Below are 17,616 nucleotides of genomic sequence, written 5' to 3'. Positions count from 1 at the left end.
TTTTAGCGCAAATTTTTTGCTATACCCGGGTACAGTCAAAGCTGGCTGTACCCCCATCCAAAACGATGTCGTTTTGTGTTGTTTAAAATGAACATTAATATACTGATACAAAAATGAACATTTACTATTTCGGAAATGAACATTTATTTATTTATTTGGAATGGACATTTACTATTTTGGAAATGAACATTTATTTATTTATTTGGAAATAAACTACAAAAATGAACATTTATTTATTTATTTGGAATGAACATTTACTATTTTGGAAATGAACATTTATTTATTTATTTGGAAATAAACAATATAGGCGCTTGTAAAAACATAAAAGACTAATGAAGTGAACAATTTCATTATGAACATTAACCATATATTTATTGTGAACAAACAAATAAACAAGAAAGAACAAATAATTCAACAAAAAAGAACAAACAATATAAAAAAGAACATAAAATTCCAGAAAAAAGAACATACAATACAACAATTATGAACAATTTTATGATGAATTTTAAAGCCAACATGAAAGAACAAACAATACAACAAGAAAGAACAAACAATAAAGCAGATAATTATTATGAACAAACAAATAAACAAGAAAGAACAAATAATTCAACAAAAAAGAACAAACAATATAAAAAAGAACATAAAATTCCAGAAAAAAGAACAAACAATACAACAATTATGAACAATTTTATGATGAATTTTAAAGCCAACATGAAAGAACAAACGGTACAACAAGACAGAACAAACAATACAAAAAGAAAGAATAAAAGATTAATGAAGAGTTTAATTATGAACATTAACCATATGATTATTATAAACAAACAAATAAACAAGAAAGAACAAACAATATAAAAAAGAACATAAAATTCCAGAAGAAAGAACATAAAATACAACAATTATGAAAATTTGATGATGAATTTTAAAAACAACATGAAAGAACAGACAGTACAACAAGAAAGAACAAACAGTACAACAAGAAAGAACAAACAGTACAATAAGAAAGAACAAACAGTACAATAAGAATGAACAAACAGTACAATAAAAAAGAACAAACAGTCGACAAGAATGAACAAACAATATGAGCGCGTCGTTTTTGGAGGTACAGCCAGAGCTGGTTGTACCCGGATAGCAGTTAGCGATTGAAGTTTTAGTACTACTATACAAATTGGGCTCATACTGCAACATTTAGTCCAATAGAGTTAAAAAAGAGAAAGTAAAAATAAATACATTGGGCCCATACACAATTGAACATTTGGGGATCAGACATGGTATCAAACTCGTGATGTAAAACAAGCTTTGCAAATTGAGGATTTGTCATACACGTGATATTTAAAGTTTTTACGAAGTATTTTTATTATTTTAGATCTTTTTCTTTTTAAATTAATTAATCTATACACATTATGCAAATATGTAATGAAGTACTTTGTAGTAGGGGTGTTCATAAAAAACCGTAACCGCGTACCGTACCGAAAACCGAAAAAACCGACCTAAATGGGCGGTAAACCGAACCGAAAAAATAATATAAACGGTTACGGTAACCGAACCGGCAAAATTACGGTTAAACGGGTCGGTTACGGTTACAATTTTTGACAAAACGGTTAACCGAATAAACCGAAACTTATTTTTTCAAAAAAATTATTCAATTTGATTTAGTTGAAGGTGACAAAATCACAAAATTATAGGTGAAGTATTTTAGTAAAAAAATGTTTGTTTGTGCACAACTAGCCCAATTAGTGTACTTACTTCTTAGGCTCTTAGCCCATTAGTCCTTTCTTGAAACAATAAGTACGTTACTTCGTAATTTTGTTTGAATTTGATGAAATTGTGTAATTTTAGACGTTGTTTAGACTTATTTTTCTTTGACTTGATCTTCTATTTCAAATTGTTGTTTTTTGTAAAAAAAATAATACGATAAATGTGATCCAAAATAAAAATAAATAATTTAATAGCGGTTTATGGTTAACCGGGTAACCGTACCGAAACCGCGGTTAACCGTTTAAACGGTAACCGGTTTAAACGGTACGGTTACGGTTCATGAAAATGCCGAACCGAAATTTTCGGTTACCGAACCGAATCCAATTTCGGGACGGTTAACCACCCATGAACACCCCTACTTTGTAGGCAGTTTTTTTCTTCTTCTTTATATATAGAAACTTACGAAGTGACAAATTTCTAAGTGCATAAAACCTTTTCTATTATCACCATTATGATCCTATTTAGATGTCTGTAATTGTATTTGTAAAAGTGTTTTTTTTAGCAGTAGTACTTCATACGTTTTTTATTTATTTATGTTTACCCTTTTCATTTTTAGGGTTAAAATAAATAAACGTTGACCATAAATTCTCGCTATTATAAATTAATATGTTTGAAATATTCTTGGATTCTTATCAATATGTATCTTTTAAATATCAATTTTTATAAAAGAAATTTCTTACTTAATTGGATATATTAATTAGGGTCAAACATGTGCATTGAAGACCGTGAAAACATTAAAAAAAACACGGGAGTGCATTTAGTGATAGATTTTGAAAAGAAAAAAAATCTTGGCCCCCCTAGCCATTTTGTTCAAGATCGTCACTGTTTGGTAAATAGTTTGTTTATAATAGTTGTTTGATGGATAAAATGATCAATAAGTACATTGGGTCAATTTATTATTGGGTATTTTCATTAATAAGGAACTTTTTTCATTTAGATCTACTTTGTAATTATCATTTGAATAATTTTTGAAAAATTAATGTTTGAAGTCATTAAACCATTTAAACCATTCCCTCAAATAAAACAAAAACAAAAAAAAAAGACTATCAAACTTAACATGGGAGTAATAGTAATAACCCGCCATTGCCAAGAATCATGCATGATAAGAACAAGTTTCTGGTTATTTATTCAAACTAGCTACCCTGAACAATGTAAGACTTTATCTTAGAAATGAGTTAAATTCTTGATATAACAATATATTGCTAAGTATGAGTCATTTATTTTACACAAATTCTTATTTACAAGGAGTGTACAATAAATATTATACACCGAATTAAAAGTTAACTCAAAATGCTTAAGAGTTAAGCTTATATATGTAAAAGTTATCTATTTTTTAGTGATACATTTTTTAATTTTAGTAAAACTTATTTCTTCAAAATGACTAATAATGTATAAAATTAATCATTTAACCCTTTAAAATGTTTATCCATCAACTTTTTTTATTACTAATATAAAAGTTAATCAAAACTAGGTTAAAGTTACAAAAAATTGGGTAAAAGTTATCTTGGTGTACAATAAATTTATTGTACACCTTGTGCGCACAAGACCTTTTGTTTATTTTATTAGTACTAATATACTCTTTGTTGGTACAAATATTGTACAGAGTATTGAGTAACTTGTGTCAAATTCGTGCCACCAGCCACGTTTAGAAAACCTCGGGTAGTGACTAGTGACTAGTAGGGATGGCAATCACATCCGAATCCGAATCCGAACCGAGTCCGATCCAATCCGAAGGAAAAAATCCGATCCGATCCGATTCTGAGAAAAAAGTCCGAATCCGAATCCGATTAAAAACATCCGAATCCGAATGGATATGGATCGGATATGGAGTCTGCAGAGACTCCGACCCGAATCCGACCCGAGTTCGAATCCGAGTGCGAATCCAACCTGAAATTATTTCAATGTGTATTATTTACGTACATAACATTTTTTTTAAAAGGAAGTTCCCAATTTAATCTATTATATTTGATTAAAGCGCATATATTTGTAATTTTTTATTAATTGATTAGAAACTCATTAGATTTTGGTAAATGAGAAATAGGATTTCTAAATTAGTTTAAAATTAAAAAATACAAGTTCTAGGTAAGTAAAGTTAACGCATGATTCGGATTTAGATATGGATATGATTCGGATTTGGATATGGATATGGATATGGATACAGTTTTGGAGTCCGACATTTAATTGGATATGAATATGGATGCAATTTTAGAGTCCGAATTGTAAATGGATTTGGATATGGATGCAATTTTAGAGTCCGGATTTTAAATGGATTGGATATGGAGTTTACTACATCCGACCCAAATCCGATCCATTACCATTCCCAGTGACTAGTGAGACATTATTACTAGTGAGTAGTCGCAAATTTTTGGCTATACCCGGGTACAGCCAAAGTTGGCTGTACCCCCATCCAAAACGATGTCGTTTTGTGTTGTTTAAAATGAACATTAATATACTGGTACAAAAATGAACATTTAATATTTCAAAAATGAACATTTATTTATTTATTTGGAATGAACATTTACTATTTTGGAAATGAACATTTATTTATTTATTTGGAAATAAACTTCAAAAATGAACATTTACTATTTCTGAAATGAACATTTATTTATTTATTTGGAATGAACATTTACTATTTTGGAAATGAACATTTATTTATTTATTGGGAAATAAACAATATAGGCGCTTGTAAAAACATAAAAGACCAATGAAGTGAACAATTTCATTATGAACATTAACCATATATTTATTATGAACAAACCAATAAACAAGAAAGAACAAATAATTCAACAAAAAAGAACAAACAATATAAAAAAGAACATAAAATTCCAGAAAAAAGAACAGCCAATACTAAAATTATGAACAATTTTATGATGAATTTTAAAGCCAACATGAAAGAACAAACAATACAACAAGAAAGAAAAAATACTGGTACAAAAATGAACATTTACTATTTCGGAAATGAACATATATTTATTTATTTGGAATGAACATTTACTATTTTGGAAATGAACATTTATTTATTTATTTGGAAATAAACTACAAAAATGAACATTTACTATTTCGGAAATGAACATTTACTATTTCGGAATTGAACATTTATTTATTTATTTTGAATGAACATTTACTATTTTGAAAATGAACATTTATTTATTTGGAAATAAACAATATAGGCGCTTGTAAAACCATAAAAGACCAATGAAGTGAAAAATTTCATTATGAACATTAACCATATATTTATTGTGAACAAACAAATAAACAAGAAAGAACAAATAATTCAACAAAAAAGAACAAACAATATAAAAAAGAACATAAAATTCCAGAAAAAAGAACAAACAATACAACAATTATGAACAATTTTATGATGAATTTTAAAGCCAACATGAAAGAACAAACAATACAACAATAAGTGTGATGAATGAATTTAAAAAACAACAAGAAAGAACAAACAGTACAACAAGAAAGAACAAACAATACAAGAAGAAAGAGTAAAAGATTAATGAAGAGTTTAATTATGAACATTAACGTACCATATGATTATTATTATAAACAAACAAATAAACAAGAAAGAACAAACAATATAAAAAAGAACATAAAATTCAAAGAACAAACAATACAAAAAGAAAGAATAAAAGATTAATGAAGAGTTTAATTATGAACATTAACCATATGATTATTATAAACAAACAAATAAACAAGAAAGAACAAACAATATAAAAAAGAACATAAAATTCCAGAAGAAAGAACAAAAAATACAACAATTATGAAAATTTGATGATGAATTTAAAAAACAACATGAAAGAACAAACAGTACAACAAGAAAGAACAAACAGTACAATAAGAATGAACAAACAGTACAATAAAAAAGAACAAACAGTCGACAAGAATGAACAAACAATATGAGCGTGTCGTTTTTGGGGTACAGCCAGAGCTGGCTGTACCCGGATACAGCAGTTAGCGATTGCTGAGTAGTGACGCACACTTAGCTCCCGCCAAAAAGTATTATGCCGTCTTCTTACAATCCAGAAAACTGCTCAACCATGACAAATCCCATCAATTTTACTACCGGCGACAAAGTTGAAGTCATCAAAACCAACTCAACAAATTCTACTGTCTCATTTTACCCAGCAACAATTATTCTCCAAGAAATCAGCCAACCCAACAAACGAAAGAAAAGAAAGAAGATTAACAAACACAATTATGGTGATTATGACGATGATAATGATGAATTTGAAGAAGAAGATGTTGTTACGGTGCAGTATCAAACACAATTGAATGACATTGTTTCGTACGTAGACCGCGGCGATATTCGACCTTTGCCACCTGAAAGCGGCGTTTCCGGTGGTGGGGAGTTGATGGGGTTTGGAGTGGGGGATAATGTGGATGTTTGGCGTGGTGGGTGTTGGATGAAAGGTAGGATTTTTGGAGTTTTGTATGAGGGTATGAGTTATTTGGTGGAAATTGAAGGTAATTTTGATGTTCCTATTGAGGTTAGAAGGTCTTGTTTGAGGGTTCATCGAGATTGGTGTAATGGGTCTTGGATTCCTCCTCTTCATTTTCAGGTATTATTGATTTTTTGCTTGATTTATGATCTGATTTTATGTATTGATTAAGGTATAATTATGGAACTATGAGCTGAATTAATGTGTATAGTTAGTGATCAAATTTCTGTATTTCTTCTAAATTTGCTAGTTTTGTGGGTGAAATTTTGGATTAATGGCTAGGGTTTTGTTGTATATTTTTGTGGCTATGTGCTAATTTTGTTTAGTAATTGGAAATTCTCTTCTTCCATGATTTTTGTTTTTATGGGGGAATTAGGGTTTGAGAGTTCAATGTGACATAAATTTTTTGGGTCGAGCTGATTTTTTATGCATATGATTTGGTATGATACCTTTTTTTTTTACTGTTTTGGATGAAGTAGTACTACTTTTTTGGGATGTTACATGATATTGATTTTTGAATTTCAGAAAGACTTAATCAAGATGAAAAGTGATACTATTTCTAAGCCAGAGAGAGTTGCTGCAGGCAGAACCGATGTCAATGGCAAGCGAGTGAAGATCGTCTTTAGACGTGACAAAACACCAATGCAGGTGAAGTTTAGCCCTGGGACAGTTGTTGAGGTTAGAAGTGATGAGGATGGATATGAAGGTGCTTGGTACGGTGCTATTGTTGTTGGCTCAGCTAGAGTTGACAAGTTTGTAGTGGAATACCAGACCCTTAAGACTGAGGATGAGAAGGAGTTTCTCAAAGAAGTTGCAAATGAACAGGATATCAGGCCTTGCCCCCCGGAAATTCCTCAAAGTAATAGATACAAGGCGTTTGAAGAAGTAGATGCTTGGTATAATGATGGATGGTGGGAATGTGTGATTTATGAGGTTCTTGATGACTGGAAATACATTGTCTATTTTGCTTCAACAACTGAGAAGTTAATCTATCATCATCCCAACCTGAGACCTCGCCAGAATTGGGTTGATGGTAAATGGGTTCCAGCTTTTCTGGTATGCATGATTTCTTCATTTGGTAAATGATTTCCATTTTATCTTACTCTCTAGGTGTAGGAGATTACCTGTATAAGATGAAACTACTATCTTCCATGACCATGAGCCATACTTCTCTAACTTTTGTATACTAGAAGAACAAGGTCTGGTTGTCTTGATCTTCATTAAAACAGTTACTGATAGAAACTGCTTCTTTTCCTTTCTTAACAGAAATCAAGAAAGGAAAAGAAGATAGATGCGGAAAATCCACTGCAAGAAACTTTCAGAGAAGGTATGTTGGTAGAGGTCAAAAGTGATGAAGATGGTTACCATAGATCCTGGTACGGAGCCACTATTATCAGATTGTTAGGAATGGATAAGTTCCTGGTAGAATATGACAGTCTGAAAACTAATGATGAGAACCAGCCTTTAAGAGAAGAAGTGTCTGCTACTGATGTTAGACCTTTGCCTCCTTGTAATCTGCACCATGGTCATTATAAGCGTCTTGAGGAAGTAGATGTGTGGTGTGCTGGTGGGTGGTGGATAGGTGAAATCTACAAAGTTCTGAACAGAAAGAAGTACATTGTTCAATTTGCTTTTACAGGTAATAAACGAGAAGTTGATCATTCGAGTTTGAGATCTCACCAAGATTGGATTCACGGAAAATGGATAACCTCCAAGGTAGTAAGTAGTTCTCTTTCTTTTTCTTGTTTGACGAATCTTAGTTTTCTTCAGATCAGATTGCTTAGATGTACCAAACATGTTCACTTATTGCCCAGAAATAGAAAACCATTATTCTTCAGTCATGCTTACACTGACCTGTATCGTTTTGAGAAATAGAAAACCATTATAGGCAACCTAGAAATTGTCAGTTTCATTGAAGCTGCTTCCATTTTCTGCAAAAAGGGTTGTAGTATTCAGAAGTCTCACCAATCATAGGAGCCACATCAAAACAACACCATTAGGCTAGATTTCTCATTTCTGTAGCTTCTGCTGTGATACAGGAACATGCTTGAAAAGCATTTAGCTCTGCTACTGCTAACTAGAATCTGTGACCAAAATTATTCTTTAACCAACCTTTTGAAGTTATCCAAAATCTATCACTACTGTTCATCATGCGATGGAAGATCAGTTCTGTGTTGGCCAGAAATTACATGAAACATTTGAGAATTATTTATAGTTAAAGTAACTTTTGGGCCAAAGTAAGCTCTATAGATGAGCAGCCACGAAAGCATCAACATTGCCATTTTTCTGCTGGAACACTGATCATCCCTAGCCAACTACGGACCATGTCACAAGTGTTGCACTTCTGCTGATTTAATGAAGAATATTCCTACTAAATTCGTTATTATATCACAAACTTTTTCTTTACCTTGGACCGTAGAAATTGGCACAGTTTTCTGTTTTCTCCATTATGACATTATCTCACTGAAGAATGAAATATGTAGTTCTGTGCAATGTTCCTTTATCTGGTGTGGAAATTCATTAGAATTTGGTTATTACGTTTATGAGTCCTTTTGACCACTCTGTTGTTCAATTTCCAGATGTGTTTCTCTATCTGCAAATCCTTATGCATGAAAACTTGGTTTGAATCTAAAATCTAAATCATACTATTATTCTGAAAATTTACATCAGAAAAACAAGGGAACAACAAAAAGAGTGGATTTGAATGGGTGAAATTGCTGACTTCAGGCATTCCAGCCAGTACCATCATACTTGGCTCTAATATGATTTACCGAGACTATGTCAATTCTTTTTCTTCTCCTATGGTCAATGGAAAGAGAATGGCCTAATATTCACGCACAAATCTTTTTATTCAGTTATTCTTAATGTTTTAAGACTGCATATACCGAACTTTCCACATGTGCTGAATCCTGAGCTTTTACTTTCATGCAGCATAGGTCATCTGACTCAAACTTGAGAAATTCATCATCTGAAAGGAAATACAATTCAAGTGAAGGTGGTAGAAGTTTTGGCAAGGGTGAAGTGGTTGAAGTTAGAAGCGATGAGCCAGGCTATGAAGGATCTTGGTATTCTGCAGTTGTTGTTAGTTCAACAAGAAAGGGCAGATTTTTGGTAAAGTATCTGACACTCAAATCAGAGGATGGAAGAAATTCTCTTAGAGAAGAGGTTGATGCTCAAAATATTAGACCTTGTCCTCCCAAAATAGAAGCAGATGGCTGCTATTTTCTACTTGAAAAAGTCGATGCTTGGCATAATGATGGGTGGTGGACAGGAGTGATATCTAAGCTTCTAGTTGACTCGAAATACATGGTGTACTTTGAGACAACCAAAGAGGATTTGGAATTTGATCGTATAAATTTGAGGACTCATCAGGAATGGATCAATGGGAAATGGATCACTGCAAATAAGGTAATGTATTCTAAACTTGAGCAGCTAAATCAAATCATAGGTTTTCCTACTCCTACTTCTATGCTAACTATATGCTCATCAACTTTGACATGGCAGGACACTGGTTTTTAACCTTGAATTTATTTTAAGAGCAGTAGAGCAGGCTGCAAAATCTGCTCAGACTAACTATCTCCAGCATATACTTAATTTTGATGAGTGTCAATTTCTTCCAGCAATTTTCTAGAAATTTGGTCAGTCTGATATTGTTGTCACTAAACAATTCTGTGTCCACTCACCTAAATTCTTGAGCGTGGCGCCAGGGTATCCAGATTTCTCTAGTTTTGTGGTTGTAAATCCTGTTTTACCCATTTTCATGCAACTCTTGTACAATTCAGCATGAACTTTTGTAAATATCTGTTGGAACTGATATCCATCCTCTCTTTTGTAGAAGTTGACACAGACGGATGGTAATCTTACTGTTATGATTTATGAAGTGCCTGTGTTACCCCCCTACACCCCCAAATATTTTCTGTGTATTTCCTTTACCTTAATGCCACAGGGTAACAGAATATCAGCTTTCCAGTTTTTACCATTAAAGCCACAGGGTAACAGAATATCAGTTTTCCAGTTTTTACTAATGAAGCGCTAAATTTGATTAGTGTGAATTTCGATACTGCCTACAGTACTACATCATTTGACAACAATTCAACTCTTCCACAAATGAAAAGAGGTCATGTTATTTCACCATTGCGCCTCAGAAGGTTGAAACTAAGCAATATTCTACATTCAGTCAGGAATATGTAGATCACTGGATATTCATGAAATTTGACAGCAATAAAAACAATCCTTCAAATGCAATAACCGAGACTGTCAGATGCCGATTACATGATAGTACATTTAGTAGCATATCATCACAGCCTTCAAATACTTGATGGCAAACAGGCACTCTATTGAACTATACAAGAACATCCTGCTTATTTCAGAGCAATCCTACTGAAATTATATCTTTTTGAATCGGGAGGAGTAGAAGTTCACATATTCAGTAGAATTATCTTGATAGGGAAAGAAGTAAACCTGCACTTGAGGATAGTGCTAGTCTGCTAGAATAGTGAATGTACGAGAATTGAGAAAGATAGAAATCAGAACAGAAGCAACAGATAGCAGCAGGGGAATAGATACAGTTGCAGAAGCCTATCTGAATTCTGAACTGGAGACTTAGTCTACTCTCTTAACTATCAAGTGGAATTTAGGTACCTTTTTCTTGGAAATTCTGTGAGAAATATGTTGACAACGACAAGCCGAACAAAATCCAATCAGACATAGAGGCTATTTTGACTCCAAAAGTCCAAATTGAAAACTCACAAAGTCACAATGCACATAGAAGAATTTTGCAATACACCTAACCGCAAAAGAAATCATGAAAATGACAAAAACGTAACATTAAGATAATAAAACCAAACTTACAAGAAAACTGTTGCAACTATCCTGTTTAAATTATATTCACACAGGTACAATACAAACAACAAGGAGACTACTACCAAATTTATCTATATGCATAATAATACATGAGTTATACAAGTAGTTTTTATGTACAGATATTCACCTGATCTTGCTCCCTTATTGAAAAGAAAATATTGTACTCCGAAATGCATATGCAGAGAACCACAGAGGAAGTGTTGAGTTGCTCTTCACCGAATACATTTCTTTCCAAACAGCAGTGCTCCTATTGTAGACCAGCACCTGTTTGTGGGTAGCTAGGAAAACACAATCACCCGTCTGACTTATAGGGAAAACTCCCGGAGCCAATCCTCTAATACATCTAAGACTCACCTTATCAACCATTCTCCATATTTGTTTCTCATAGTTCTCCATCACCCATACATCCATTGAAGCCTCAGAAATCTGAACCACAGACAAACAACCATATGATTCCAACAAATACATCCTATTTCCTTTCCCATGATTCATTTCATCAGGCAAATAAATCTTTCTCCAAACATCACTCTCCAAATCTAATACTAGTATACATGAATAACTCACTGTCAACCAATGTAGCATTCCATTCACAAATACAACCTGATTTCTGTTCATTTGGGTGAAATGTTCCTCCTGTAAAGTCACAAACTTCCTCCATTTGTTTGTCTTCGAATTATATACCATACATATGAACGTCTTAGTAGGACTATAACCAAACGGCCGATGATACCCGGCCAACACAACACTGAATTTGCTACTATCATACAAATCACATGCTATACCAACCAGAGTCGCCTCGCCGTCTGGATAAAACCTAGTGATTGGCCTCTCCCTACTTTTGGGGAGCAATTTATACTCCCTAGTTATAGGATTACACACATAAAACACACCCTTATCAGGAATACTTGAACAGCATAACAACCCGTTACATGAGGCTCTAACTTTAACCCTATCTTTCAGAAAATCCAATGGAAATTCAGACACACCCCTTGAATAATCAACACAAATCAAGCTAGTTTTAGGCTCTGAAATCTCATTGATTTCAACCAAAATCATTGAACTTTTAGCTGACATTTCATTATATATATGAACAAAGTACCTTTCAGATAGCAATTGGTACCAATATTTACACACAGTCCTGAATCTGAACACGGATTTTATGGGCAATCTTGCTAGAATCTGAAGAATTACTTCATCGGGGAAAAACCCATTTCTTGAATGGCTTGAATTCATCTTCTAATTGCAAAAATAAATCAAATAATTGGGGGAAATATCAACAATTATACCCAGAAAAATTATTCTTTTCCCCCAATATGTAAAAAAGGGAGAAAATTGCTTACCAATGAAGAAAAGTTGTGAGCTGGGATTTGATGATGGGGTTTTTAATATTCATCAAAATGTCAAATGGGGTTTGAGTGAATTTGATTTTGGAAACTTTAATGAGAAGAATGATGATCAAAGAAAGCGTCTTCTAAGAAGAACAGGAAGAGTTCAGGTTCTATCTATCTGAGAGAATATGTTGCACGTTGACTGGATTTGCTTGCCCTTTACTTTATTTTGTCCTCATAAGCACACCACATTCATTTTGGGCCCATGGCACTGGGTTAATAATTTAATATCCGTTTTCACATTTTATGGTACAATTAGGAGTGTTAATGAGACGAGACAACTTGCGACTTCGAATTATTTGTGCTCAATTAGATCGTCAATTACGATTTGGATTGAGTTTACTCGACTCAGTCTCGAGATCAACTTAAGATAAGGGACTTGAAATTTTTAATTGAGTCGAGATCAACTTAAGATAAGAGACTTGAAATCTAATATATATATAAAGGAGGAAAATTTGCTGAACTATTAGAGCGCCACCTAAGATTACTAATGGTTTCGGCCAATAAAAAATGAGATTTCTAATTTATTTTTGAATTAAAAAAATCGAGTGTCACGTAGATATTTTAATTAATTAATTACTAATATATACAATTCCATCCAAAATCAAACACTCTAAAAATTAAAAATTAAATCTAAAATAAAATTCATCCAAAATCAAACATTAATCTAAAATAAAAGTTATCCAAAATCAAACACTAATCTAAAATAAAATTCAATCTAAAATCAAACACATCCAATATTAGAGCGCCACGTAGGAAATCTAATGCTTTCGGCCAATGGAAAATAATACTTTGAAATTATTTTTGAATTAAAAAAAGTCGAGTGTCACACTATCACGTAGATAAATAATTAGGTGTCACGTAGATATTTTTATTAAATTAATTATTAATATTACACATATACAATTTCATCCAAAATCAAACACTCTCATAATTTGAAATAAATCTAAAATGAAAATCCAAAATAAAAATTAATCTAATATAATATGTAAATATATCGGTTAGTATATAATTTTTATTTTAACTTAACAATTTATTAGAATTTGTGCATCTTGCTGAAATAATAGAGCGCCACCTAGGATTACTATTGGTTTCGGCCAATGAAAAATAACATTTCTAATTTAATTTTAAATTAATAAATTTGAATCCACATAGATAATTAATTATGTGCCATATACATATTTTAATTAATTAATTACTAATATATATAACTCCATCCAAAATCAAATACTCTAATAATATAAAAAAAAATCCAAAATCAAATTCAATCTTAAATGAAACACTAATCTAAAATAAAAATTCAATCTTAAATCAAACACTAATTTAATATTAAAGCACTGTGTAGGAAATCTAATGGTTTTGACAAATGAAAAATAAGATTTCAAAATTATTTATGAATTAAAAATGTTGAGTGCCGCGTATGGTTTTGACAAATGAAAAATAAGATTTCGAAATTATTTATGAATTAAAGAAATTGAGTGCCACGTAGATGAATGATTAGGTGCCACATAAATATTTTTATTAATTAATTATTAATACTACGTCGATACAACTCTTTCCAAAATCAAACACTTTAATAATTAAAAAATAAATCTAATGAAATTCAATCCAAATCAAACACTAATCTAATCTAATTATAAAATATAGCAGTTGGTGTGTATAGGAGTTTTATTTTAACTTAACAATTTTATAGAATCCGTGCATCGCACGGGCTAAAATCTAGTTTTTAATAATACGAAGTATATATTTTTAAAAGTTTAACTTAGTTTTGACCTTTTGTTGAACTTTTTATAGTGGTGTATTTAGAGTATGATGTTTTTTAAGAGGTTTTAAATTATAAAAAGAAATGATATGTGATTTAATTAAGTCTATGATGATTTACGTTCAAGTAGAGCTCGTATTTAAGCTCGTGTGTCCAACAAGGAGTCATATGACATCATTGTGCACATGACATATACGTTGTACGAAGACCCTGTTTAGTTCACCTTTAGGACCTTATTACTTATTTCATATTTAATCAGATCAGACCAAATCAAATCAATCAGATCAGATCAGATCAAAAAAAATAAGTTCAGATCAGAAAAAATAAGCTCAGATCAGATCAGATCAGATCAGATTACTATTATTATTATTATTTTTATTATTATTATTATTATAATAATTATTGGTATATGTTTATATCATTGTTATTATATTTAATATTTTATTACTATTATTGCTTTAATAAAAAAATAATGTTGTTGTCGGTGCAATTAAAATCTATTATTTAAGGCATAAAAAAACATTAACAAAACATTCAAATTCATCATGTCCAAATTAAAACCATTAAGTCCAGATCATAAACGATATGATCAGGTCATGTCCATATCAGACCTGATTTTATACATCAGAACCATTATATATCCAGACCAAAACTGATAAGATCAGATAATATCCAGATCATAACTGATCTGTACATATCATATCCAGATAATGTTCAAATCTGCAAAGATCTTGTCTACATCAGAACCGATCCTTATAGAACCAATATGTTCATATCAAAACCGATTTGCTTAGATCATGTCCAAATTATAACTAGTCTAGATATCGACTCTGTACAGATTATGTTCAGATCAGAATTGATCTGCAAAGATCATGTCCATATCAGAATTGATTTGTACAGAATATGACCAGATAAGAACTGATCTGTACAGATCATGACCAGATCAGAACTGATCTGTACAGATTATGTCCAAATTGGCCACATATATATTTTTATTAATTAATTACTAATACTACGTCGATACAACTCTTTCCAAAATCAAACACTTTAATAATTAAAAAATAAATCTAATGAAATTCAATCCAAATCAAACACTAATCTAATCTAATTATAAAATATAGCAGTTGGTGTATATAGGAGTTTTATTTTAACTTAACAATTTTATAGAATCCGTGCATCGCACGGGCTAAAATCTAGTTTTTAATAATAATAAGTATATATTTTTAAAAGTTTAACTTAGTTTTGACCTTTTGTTTAACTTTTTATAGTGGCGTATTTAGAGTATGATGTTTTTTAAGAGGTTTTAAATTATAAAAAGAAATGATATGTGATTTAATTAAGTCTATGATGATTTACGTTCAAGTAGAGCTCGTATTTAAGCTCGTGTGTCCAACAAGGAGTCAAATGACATCATTGTGCACATGACATATACGTTGTACGAAGACCCTGTTTAGTTCACCTTTAGGACCTTATTACTTATTTCATACTTAATCAGATCAGACTAAACCAAACCAATCAGATCAGATCAGATCAGAAAAAATAAGTTCAGATCAGAAAAAATAAGCTCAGATCAGATCAGATCAGATTACTATTATTATTATTATTATTATTATTATTATTATTATTATTGTTATTATTATAATAATAATTGGTATATGTTTATAACATTGTTATTATATTTAATATTTTATTACTATTATTGCTTTAATAAAAAAATAATGTTGTTGTCGGTGCAATTAAAATCTATTATTTAAGGCATAAAAAAACATTAACAAAACATTCAAATTCATCATGTCCAAATTAAAACCATTAAGTCCATATCATAAACGATATGATCAGGTCATGTCCATATCAGAACTGATTTTATACATCAGAACCATTATATATCCAGACCAAAACTGATAAGATCAGATAATATCCAGATCATAACTGATCTGTACATATCATATCCAGATAATGTTCAAATCTGCAAAGATCTTGTCTACATCAGAACCGATCCTTACAGAACCAATATGTTCATATCAAAACCGATTTGCTTAGATCATTTCCAAATTATAACTAGTCAAGATATCGACTCTGTACAGATTATGTTCAGATCAGAATTGATCTGCAAAGATCATGTCCATATCAGAATTGATTTGTACAGAATATGACCAGATAAGAACTGGTCTGTACAGATCATGACCAGATCAGAACTGATCTGTACAGATTATGTCCAGATTGAAACTGATATGTATAGATCATGTCCAGATCAGAACTGAATTGTACAGATCATGTCCATATCAGAACTGATCTGTACATTTCATGTCCAGATCAGAACTGATCATGTCCATATCATAACTGATCTGTACAAATTATGTCTAGATCAGAACCGATCTGTACAGATCATATCCAGATCATAACTTATATGTCTAGATCATAACCGATATATCTAGATCATATATAGGTCTATCTAATATAAGGATCATAGTTAAATCATGAGCAAAGTCAAATAAATAATAACACAATATTATAAATTTGTGTAACATTTATTTTACACGTAAGTCGTTTAATATTAATAATTGTAGATTTTTGTTTAAACTTAATTCTGAAGAATCATATCAGATCAAATCAGATCGGAAAAAATAAGTTCAGATCAGATCAGATCAGATCATAAAAAATAAGTTCAGATAAGATCAGACCAGATTAGATCAGATCAGGAAAAATAAGGTGAATTAAACAAGGCCTAAGTACTAGGTTAGATTCTTAGATTTGTGTAATGCACATGACATAACAATAAGAAAAAAAGTCATAACACGTGTCTTTTCTGGTGTGTCTTTTATTTATTGATATAAGATGTTGCAATAAATTGTGGTATAATGGATACATATTGTTATTTGATACCCAACAGATACAGATCACGAAAAGTACAAATGAAGAACGAATAGTTTCAGGTGTCTTTAATGAATTGGTATACATTGGTATATGATACCATCAGATATGGAACACGTTATCTACACAAAGTATCCATAACATAATTAAATTTAAGAAATTTGAAACGAACCAGTGTTACAATTGATACATATTGGAATTTAATACGCATCAGATAATAACACATAGGGTATCCAATTGTCCTCAACGCGGTAATACTTTGAGATGTATGCATGATTTTATTTTCACTAGGTAAGAAGAAAAGACCCTACTAAACCAATACCTATCCTAGTTTAGTCAACCTGTGATGAAATGGGTACACGACATTTGATACAGCTCTAATACATACATAATGTCCATGTCGAATAAATAATTGAAATGTATGAAATGAATCAAAGGTACAATTTGTTGTTTGATTCGCATTAGATACAAATCATACCAGCTACACATAATATAATATAATTCAGGTAAGAATCAACAATCATATGATTAACATAAT

At 31.3% G+C, this 17,616-nt stretch overlaps 2 protein-coding genes across 2 annotated transcripts; one reads left to right on the top strand and one right to left on the bottom strand.

The window, feature by feature from the left end:
* The first annotated feature begins 5,773 nt into the window (after window positions 1–5,773).
* On the top strand, window positions 5,774–10,031 carry LOC110797461 (protein AGENET DOMAIN (AGD)-CONTAINING P1). The gene is made up of 5 exons (XM_056838770.1): window positions 5,774–6,314; window positions 6,720–7,250; window positions 7,461–7,910; window positions 9,126–9,602; window positions 9,699–10,031. The coding sequence occupies exons 1-5, from the start codon at window positions 5,793–5,795 to the stop codon at window positions 9,711–9,713; spliced, it is 1,995 nt and encodes a 664-aa protein (XP_056694748.1). The 5' UTR covers window positions 5,774–5,792; the 3' UTR covers window positions 9,714–10,031.
* Window positions 10,032–10,996: 965 nt separating this feature from the next.
* Window positions 10,997–12,592, bottom strand: LOC110797437 (F-box protein At5g49610). The gene has a single exon (XM_022002552.2). It carries the CDS (start codon window positions 12,288–12,290, stop codon window positions 11,199–11,201), a length of 1,092 nt encoding a protein of 363 aa, XP_021858244.1. The 5' UTR covers window positions 12,291–12,592; the 3' UTR covers window positions 10,997–11,198.
* Between the last annotated feature and the right edge of the window lie 5,024 nt (window positions 12,593–17,616).

The sequence above is a fragment of the Spinacia oleracea genome, chromosome 3, assembly GCF_020520425.1.
Source record: "Spinacia oleracea cultivar Varoflay chromosome 3, BTI_SOV_V1, whole genome shotgun sequence".
Lineage (NCBI taxonomy): Eukaryota > Viridiplantae > Streptophyta > Magnoliopsida > Caryophyllales > Amaranthaceae > Spinacia > Spinacia oleracea.
This window is presented reverse-complemented; position numbering and strand designations above follow the sequence as displayed.

Coding starts and splice junctions, on each gene's coding strand:
- LOC110797461 (XM_056838770.1), top strand. CDS start 5,793: ATGACAAATCCCATCAATTTTACTACCGGCGACAAAGTTGAAGTCATC. Junction 7,251..7,460: donor AATGGGTTCCAGCTTTTCTG/GTATGCATGATT, acceptor CTTTCTTAACAG/AAATCAAGAAAGGAAAAGAA. Junction 7,911..9,125: donor GAAAATGGATAACCTCCAAG/GTAGTAAGTAGT, acceptor ACTTTCATGCAG/CATAGGTCATCTGACTCAAA.
- LOC110797437 (XM_022002552.2), bottom strand. CDS start 12,290: ATGAATTCAAGCCATTCAAGAAATGGGTTTTTCCCCGATGAAGTAATT.